This window comes from Camponotus vicinus, unplaced genomic scaffold, assembly GCF_025532165.1.
Source record: "Camponotus vicinus isolate PSW18456_S1 unplaced genomic scaffold, iyCamVici1.0 SCAF_13, whole genome shotgun sequence".
NCBI lineage: Eukaryota > Metazoa > Arthropoda > Insecta > Hymenoptera > Formicidae > Camponotus > Camponotus vicinus.
In genome coordinates this window covers 13,647,865-13,657,500 of record NW_028141949.1, presented here as the reverse complement: position 1 = coordinate 13,657,500, position 9,636 = coordinate 13,647,865, and the positions used below count along the sequence as shown (strand labels likewise).

The window sequence follows — 9,636 nt, the reverse complement described above, 5'->3', positions numbered from 1 at the left end:
TTTAGCACAGTATTAGTCACGGTATAATTTGTTTACATGTTGTTTTGTATTAAATAAAGTATACTATTAAAGTAGTATACATTAAATAAAGTATACTATTTCCATTATTATTCATCAATCAAAGTACTCATATTAGGAATAACAAAGAAAGCTATTTGGCTCAAATTATTATAGATTTACAGTTTCAATAAAGATATTTTCCATGTTATTCCGTTCATGTGTGCTTAAAATATGATTACATGCATTCTCATAATAAAAGAACATTATAGATTATTTTCACAAAATTAGATCTGTCAATTTTGGTTGCATTTTTCTATTTTCTTTCATCTTCTTTCATTCATGATTGTTTTACTTTAATTAAACACAATAAGAGTGTAAGATCGTGCAGCTAAAAAGAAATTTGCATCATTTAAAACATTACATTAGATGCAATAATTCGCGATTTTTATCAACTGGGGATTAATTTTAGATTAATCTCATTTACACGTTATCGCACAATTAGGACAAAATGCGTAGTTTCTTTTAATATTATGTCACACTCTCACTTTGTCTCTTGCAATCAAAAGACAAGCTGAAATATCGATATATACATTGTACGAGTATGAAGTAGGTTAAATAGACTAATTCATACATTATAGAATAGTACATTAAGCTACAAGCAGTTTTGATCATTTCCACATATGATCTTTATATAGACAAAAACAACTATTAGTTGTGTTATTAGAATGCGAATCGAGGGAAGGTGATATATTTCGTTTATATGATTAATGATACCTTATATACATTTTATCATGGGCACTGTAAATTTGTATTCAATAACAATTATTTAAAGTAAAAACAAGAAAAATACGTGGAGTTTTGTGCTTAACTAATCCCTCAATTTGTGTTACTTGAACTAGAGAAAAATTCGAAAGAAATATCCCAACTTTCGATTAAATAAACAAGAGCAGTTATGTGCATTGTGGGCTCTGTTACATGTAACATTTAACATATATATCTCGCTTCGTAATCGAGCCGATAAAAATTGCACTGTTATCATTCTATATAAATAATCTCAACAAACTTTTATAAAAATCAATAAAGAAACAATGATCGAAACTAACCACACCCGAACGGGCGTAGCTCGAATTCAATGCTGTTCAGCACTACAAGAATCACTCGCCCATTTCACATCATTGTTTTGGCCGTCAACATCAGCGTCCGCTCCTTCCGACAAATCATCGTCGGCACCTGAATAGAAAAAGATAGAAATTAAATATTAAGTAGTAATTATTAAATAATTATTAAAGTAATATTAAGTAATAATAATTAAATTATTTTAATAATTAAAATATTATTTAAATAATTAATAATAGATTATCAGGATATATACTAAATAAATTTTCTGATTCTATGATTTTCTAAGCATTTTTGTTCAAAATTTCAAATAGAATTAAAAAGTATTTTTAGATACAATTTTAAAATAAATTTATTTAAGGTATATGTGTTTTAATATAAATAAAATATATTTCAATATATTTTAAACCTAAAAAAACTTCATATTTCTTATAAATATATTTTAAAATAACTATTTATGTATTAAATAAAATACAGATTCTAAAGTACTAACATTTGATATCAGCTAAATAGTCATAAAATTGGGACAACGTATATAAAAATATATCTAAACTCTTAAAATATTACAAATTATCAAGAAATGTTTGTGTGTATACATGTTTAAATATAAAAAAATATGTTTAATATATAAAAGATAAAATAATAAACTAATACAAGATGTTTGTTAAAAATTATCAATTTTTTTCATCTGAATTCCAATAAAAAATTTCATAAAAATTCTCTGATTTTTCATGGAAGGAACAAAAATCCTTGAGAATACGAAAATCTCGAAGTATATATCCTGTATGTGTGTGTGATTATATACATAAAATTTTACCAGAGCATAAGTTTAAAAATAAATGAGATTTGATTATTTCTCTAACATAACGCAAAAAACAAAAAAATAATGAAACTTACATGTCTCTTCTTCTTCATCCTCTTCTTCTTCTTCTAAAGAAGAATCGCTGTCGCTATCTGTGCTCTCAGAATTTGCCGAAAGGGAACACTGATCATAATCTTCAGGTTCAGAATAGACCTCTGCACCAGGAAAGATGTATCTACCTGGCGCCAATTGGTAATACGAGTTTTCTGTAAAGCATTGCAATTAATATTTGTATTTCACTTATTTAAAATGTCTAACTATTTGTGAGAATAACATACCTGGTAACCTGATGGCGAGGCTCTCTCGAATTTTTGGTTGCCAGCAATGCCTTTCTAAACTTCTGTTCTTCAATTCGGCAATATCGAATTTCTCTTCTGTACTATCGATGCTATTACAGCTGTCACCCATGCCAGAATCCAACATAGAATCTACTGACACTTGCCTAGGCTTTGGTGTCAATTTGTCTGATTCGGCAGCATTTGTCATTACGGTATTGTCATAGTTGTTTGATTTTTCAGAATTGTCTAGCGATTTATATGATAAGGTATTTTCGTTTATAATAGCTTCTGAAGAAAGAGACAATGTTACTGGTACCACCTGACATTCTTCTGTGAAATTCTTTCTCGACATTGATGCAACATGAAATCTATTTTCTAATGAAGTCATTGCACATTCGACATTTATTTTTGTCGGTGATACGGAACTTTTCGATTCATATGTGCTATCAAAATTCATTCTTTTGGAACTGTTCTCTACACTAGTATCACCTGATCGTCTCTTTGGACTCTCTCCAAAAAGATTTAAACTTTCCTCTGCATTTTTGATACATTGACCAGTATGGAAAGATGGCATGCAAACATTGATGTTTTCCATATGATGTGATATTGCATTTGTAGTCTTCAACAGACTATTTTGATTTTCAGTCGAGGTTATGTTTTGTGACTTGAAATCAATTTCTGTACTATCTCGTGATATTTCAGTGTTACTCGTTGTATCTTGATTCTGTTCCCACATATCAGACAAATGACGTAATGATAGAAGTTGTGAAGCTTCCTTCATGATTTTATCATACCAACAGACCTCTTTATAAACGTCACCCAACCTGTAACACCAATAGATGGATTTTAATTATCATAATTAAAATTAATCATAACATTGAATATTAATTAAATAAAAATTTATTATATATGGACATTTACGGTAATATTTGTGTAAAGTACATAAAGTTTTAATCTATTGTATAAAAAGTTAATCAACATTGTGAAATATATTTTGCACAGAGGATGTTTATTCAAAATTTATAAAAAGAATTCCCTGATCTTTCAAGTATTCTTATATTCTTATTCCTGTTAAAGAGAATATTTTAAACATTTTGTGATACAATTTTTAAAAATAAGAATTTTTATTGTGATTTCTTTTTACTTATACAAAGAAAAAAAATACAAGTTACTTTTACTAAATTTTCGCAAATATATTAAATAAAAGTTGAATAGCTTTCATAGATAAACATTTCTCACTTACATAACAATTTCACCTTTTATTCCTAAAAATTACAATAAAAAATATGTATTGCATATTCAATATTTTGTTAAAACATTGAATATAAGCAAAGACAGATATATGTTTATAATATATTTTAAATATATAATTCATAATTTGATTGCTTGTTTATATTGATTGTTTATAAGATAAAAGCAAAATTATCAAAAAAAGAATTTTGAAAAACATCCTCAAATTCCAATAAAATTCCATGATTTTTCAGGTACAAAAAACTCTATAGTTCTTTCATATAAAAGATAGATTATAAACTTCTTACTTACAAATGGCATATTTGATTTATAATAATGTCACCATCGCCTAATAGCTCAATGTCGAATTTGAGATGTGGCAATGGTTCTCGGTTAATGAGAATCTGTGGTACATGTGATGGAATGGACGACGGAATTAGAGCTACCGGCCGAACCTTCAAGGACGAACCAATAACGATTAGAAGATCACAATCATCCTTGTCTTTGGCCATCGCATCATGAAAAGCATCTGGGAGTCCTTCACCGAAGAAAACGATATCTGGCTTCATTATACCTTGCGATACCAAGTCTGAAAATTTTAAGAACGAGATAGGTTTAATTAATTGAATATAGTAATTACATATTCTTTTCACTTAACGAATAATTCTCTCAAATGTCAAAAAAAAATTTTTTTTTGCTCAATCGTAACACACAATACTGTCAAATTGAGAAAATGGTAAACGACAAAAACCGTTGCTCTAAATAGCCACGAAACACGGCACTCACGTAAGTAAGTGCAATCTTAGAAGTTTACCTTTATGTGCTTATTAACAAGCGAAGCTTTATTCGCAGTTACGATTGATGTACCGACTTATGTGTTGGATCAGTAACTTCATTTTAGTTTGAGACGCAGAAGAGTAGATTACGTTCTCTCATTGGCCATCGACTCGCGACACTATAGCAAAGGCTTAAATAACGGAAAACTATCACTAAAGATAGCTAACTCTCCATATCATATTGAAATTGATAAGCCGTTACGAAAGACTGCAAATAAATAACTATCAGCAAGAATTATATAAAAACAAATTTCTCTATTTACCTCTGTAATTCTCGCTGCAGTTAATTTCGGATAGAGAAGGCAACGCGTTGATGCGGCATTTCGGGCACGTAGGTATCCTTTGTGCGAAGATATCTTGTCTAATATCATCTGCTTTCACTTGGTATTTACATTTTGTACACGATGCAGTAGCAAAAGAGCCTTTAATAGAAAATATTAAATAATTATAAAACTATATAACACATAGAGAGAATTACAAATTAAACATTTTTGAGCAATTTATTTGAATTTGTTTGAAATTATCTATAATAAATAATGTTCCATTATCTATTTTTCATCTTAAAATCTTGGAAAAAAGCCTTTCCAAATTCTTATCAAAATTTCTATTTCAATTATAAAATATTATTTTTTTTAAATGAATCAAATATCTAAGTTTATATAAAAATTAATACAGAAAAACATTTAAATGTGTAAAATATCACTCAAATACTCTTTATATAATAAACAAATAGTAATTGTACCTACCATGGCATTCAATTACATTTTTAATACCAGCCACTTGTTCCAAAGTATCAATATTTTGTGAATAGTTCCTCAGAAGTTTTTTCTGCTTCTCTAACATTTTGATGAACCTGTGACATGGGCTGGGTTTAAATTGTCCTGGATAGATTTCGCATGCAAATTTATAAAATGGCCTGGGATCTTGACTAAAATAATTAATGTCAAACATGGCCTAAAAACAAACCAGGAGACAAAACATTATATATGAATTTCTTTCAACTCTAAGATATATATATATATATATATATATATATATATATATATATATATATATATACATACATAGTCTCGAAATATTTAAAATATTAATATTAATTAGATATTTTTAATTTAAACAGCTATAAAGCTGAGATGTAAAATTTTAATACCTGTGGGTCTGGTAAGTCTGGAAAATCCTGTGCTAATCTCGAATAAATACCATCTTTACTTCTAAAATCAGGAATGCCACAACTAACGCTAACACCCGCACCAGTCAAAACTATAATTTTCTTGCTATTACGAATTAATCGTACCGCATCCGATAAGGTATTTATATGTCTAAGCTTTTGCCGTCTTGGAGGTTCTGACATCATATTTATTATAATCTGAAATTCATATCATTCACTGTTATATTTATTTAATTACATTTTTTTTTACAAAATCTTGTAATTCTCTGATTTCTCAAATATTTATATTTAAAATTCTAAGTGAAGAGAATATTCTAAAGATTTTCTAGAGTAACTAAAATAAATAAATTAAAAAAAATAAATTTCTTTATTATATTTTTTAATGCTTTTTATATGAAGAAGAAATACATTTGAGTTTTAAATGCTAAATTTGCAAAAGTATTTTTCACTTGCATAACATTTTAATTTTTTTATTGCTAAAAATTACTTAATAAAAAGAATATATACTATATGTATATTTAATATTTTGTTAGAGCATTTGAGTATTTTGTTAAACATATAAACACAGAGATATATACTTATAACATATATTTTTTAAACACATAATTCACAACGTGGCTTATCGATAGTTTGCTTACAATATGAGAGCAAAATTATTAAAGAGAGAATTTTTTAAATATTCTCTAAATCTCAATAAAATTCCATAAAAATTCTCTGACTTTTCTAGGTACAAAAGAAATCGCTGGGAATTTCAGGTTTGTCATATTTTTTCAGGAATTTATCTTATTGTAAAACTTATTAAAAAATATATTCGATACCTTCCATAATGTGAAATCATCAACTTGCTCAGGAATCAATGTGGAATCCATGAGAAGATGATGTAAGAGGTCCCTTGGATCTGCACCTGTCATCATCTGCTTCTGAATCCATGAAGAAGCATTTCTCCATTGATGACTGACTTCTGCATCTCCAGAAAGATCAGACAAACCTGATAAATCTGATAAATTTGAGACAGTAGAGGACATCTCGTCTTTCTCGTCTGTAGTATCGATTCTGAAATATTACATTAAATAACATGTAATTAAAAAGAATTAATTTTTCACTAGATATATATTATATATGTATAAATGACCAAGTGATACAAATCCACCCAAATTCGATTTCAAGTTAGTAGATTTGAGATGTAATCTATCATCATCTAGTATAATTACATTAAAATCGCTTCTTTTCAAAGTCAGTTAAACCTAGTTTACATAGTTAAATCACTTACATGTTTACTTGTCGAAGCAAATATAAGGTCTTTGCTTCTCAAGCTTTTATTTTTCTGACTTGTATCATTTGGTATCTAAAAGCCACTCATAAAAAAATCTTATAATTATTCTATACATGTGTACAATATTTATAAATTTTAAATTACAATATTACATTTAAAATATTATATTATTTTCTTTTTTATAATCTTTTTTTTTATAATAAAAGTATTTAATTACTCAAAAGTAAAATTATTAAACTTTATGTTAAAATTTGCTACTAGTAATCAAATTATTCATTGGACTTGTATAAATTAATATCAGATGACAGATGCAATTACAAGTGTGCATATAAATTCTTTGCAAACTTATTGTTATAACTAACTATATTATTAGCCAAATTTGAGTACTTATAACTACATAATTTATAGTTTTGAAACTTCTGTATTAAACTGTTTTCGAATCTATTTCATAGTATTTATATTTTATTTTTATAATATATTATTAAAATATTATACATATAATTATATGAAATATTCTTTCTATGTATATATTGTATGTGCTCAAATTATGTATATATAATACATATAGATATATAAATATTTTTCATCAAAAAATTATTTGGAAATAGAACTTACGTGCAACCAGTACCATTACTAGCGGAATCAATTCTAGATGATGGTGATTTCAGATTTGTAATTGCAGGAGATATGGATATAGATTTAGATTCATCACTCAGTTCATTAAATCCACTGTCTGCACCAAGTATTTCTGTGTAATATAAAAAATACATTATAGTATATTAAACTAATTTATATTAAAAAACTTATAATATATTAAATTAATTTATATTAAAAAACTTGTAATAAACATAAATATAAAGTATATGATGTTATCAACTTGGACCAACTAATTTCTCCATGTGTGATTATATTTTTTTCTTTATTAATTTTTTAACTTATATTTCATAACTTACTTCTACATATTTATTTTGACGTGAAAAATATATATCGAATATATTAAAATTTAAAAAATAATTATATATTTCTCATTATTTCTCATTATCAATACAATCCTGTAATTAATAATAAAATTGTACGCAAATTTAAAAAATATATTTTAAAAAATGCAATTTAAAAAATTAATGTTTTAATGTAATAATAAGAATATATTCATAATTATCAATATATTCATCAGCAATTTTAATAAATTTAAACTTTTAATTTAAATATTGCATTTTAAAAACTAAGAATGTAATTTTTCAATTTAAAAATTAATTTCTTAAGTTATAGTAATATATAATAATATATTTAAAAATTGTAATTTAAAAAAAAAATTGGAATTTTAATTTCTAAACTTAAAATATGCAATTTAAAAAATTTAAATTTTACATTTGAAAATTAATTTCTTTTAATATAGTAATATAAAAGTATATTAAAAAAATACAATTTAACAAATTAATTTCTTACTATCATATTTCGCGCCAAGTGATATTTAAACAAATATCCGGATCGTAATATCCGGATTCAACAAAATGGCAGAAGCATATCGCATATAAAATCTAGGAAGATACAGGAAATTTGTTCTTCCTTCGAAGCTTAAAGAGCTTAGAATAGAAATTTTATTCCATAACGAAAAGTACTGCTAAAAAATTTAACAAATTAACGAGAAAACGAGCGTTTTGGAGAAAAAGCGAAAGAAATAGAAGGTACAAAAGAAACAGCTAGAACAAACGAACATACGAATGCCATCTGTGAACGCTTTAATGAGGACGCGATGACCAGACGCGTAGCCAGCAGTTGCGAGTACGATCGATTTTATCGATTGACTCGCGCTCTTCGAAAAGGCGAGAATAAGGCATCTCGATATTTCGAATAAAAAAAAGAAAGAAAAAAAAACGTGGGATCGTAGGCCACGACGAGAAATCGTTACGATTGTGAAAACGCATCGGCTACAAAATTACGACGCAATTAAACGTGACTGTCATGGCGGCCGGATGATGCGATCGAAGGCCCGAGAACGTAATGGCGAGACGAAAAGCGTTCAATGGCTGCCATCTTGCGCGTTAGAGGAACCCGTGAATTTCGCGATAATCGGGATCAATCGCGTATTATTCGTTCGGCGAAGTCTTTCGATACCTTCGAGCTCATCGTGCGGGCTGTCACACGGTGTCTCGGCGAGCCGGGGCTCCTCCAGGGTCGTGACGGCCTTCACCTCGTGCTCGCCGCCATCGATCCTACGACGTTTCACTGGGGACGAATATTCCAGCAGCTCCGAACTCGACGCCATTTTCGACAGCAATGCCGAGCAATGCGGCGAATAATGTCATGTACTCCGGCTAATAGTTCATTCCGCCAGAGGTCGCCCCGGTCCTCCCGACTTTCCCTTTCTCCCCACGGTTTCTTCCTACCTATTTCGTACGCTTTTTATATGCTTCACATATAGCCTATACAAGATTTTTATATATATAAGGGGGTGTCTTCTATTCCCTGGAAAAATATGGAAAATCCAAAATTCTTAAAAGTTTCTTTTGTATCAGGAAAAATTGAAAAATTTTAATGGAATTTTAATCAATTCGAGAATTTAAATAAAATTCTCTCTTTAATAATTATGCTCTCATATTATAACCAGTTGGCAATGTATTGATACATTAAATTGAAATTATATGTTTAAAATTTTTTATTATAATTTTTAATAATAAAAAATAAAAATGTTATGTAAGTGAAAAGTGTTCACTTTATGAAAACTTTAATTTTTTTCAGTACATTCAAATCTAGCATTTCAAAAATAAATGCTGATAAGATGTTGAAATATAATTAAAAAGATTTGACAATTATCTAAATAGTTATAATTAATTAATTATTTTTACGTTATACAGTTAGCTGATATATATAAA

General features: G+C 27.7%; 1 protein-coding gene across 2 annotated transcripts in view; it reads right to left on the bottom strand.

The window, feature by feature from the left end:
• Window positions 1-9,063, bottom strand: part of Sirt1 (Sirtuin 1) — an 11,391-nt gene extending 2,328 nt beyond the window's left edge. Inside the window, exons 1-10 of one of the 2 annotated variants that reach the window (XM_083086144.1) lie at window positions 8,879-9,063; window positions 7,379-7,511; window positions 6,309-6,543; window positions 5,473-5,688; window positions 5,069-5,276; window positions 4,586-4,744; window positions 3,799-4,075; window positions 2,257-3,080; window positions 2,014-2,184; window positions 1-1,230 (exon numbers count right to left, since the gene is read on the bottom strand). The exon at window positions 1-1,230 is cut by the window's left edge and continues 2,328 nt beyond it. In XM_083086144.1, coding sequence (XP_082942270.1) covers window positions 1,130-1,230; window positions 2,014-2,184; window positions 2,257-3,080; window positions 3,799-4,075; window positions 4,586-4,744; window positions 5,069-5,276; window positions 5,473-5,688; window positions 6,309-6,543; window positions 7,379-7,511; window positions 8,879-9,029 — 2,475 coding nt within the window. In that variant the 5' untranslated portion in view covers window positions 9,030-9,063 and the 3' untranslated portion in view covers window positions 1-1,129. Of the gene's footprint in view, window positions 1,231-2,013; window positions 2,185-2,256; window positions 3,081-3,798; window positions 4,076-4,585; window positions 4,745-5,068; window positions 5,277-5,472; window positions 5,689-6,308; window positions 6,544-6,760; window positions 6,862-7,378; window positions 7,512-8,878 lie in introns of those variants that run through there. The other variant, XM_083086143.1, reaches the window with a different exon arrangement.
• Window positions 9,064-9,636: the final 573 nt, after the last annotated feature.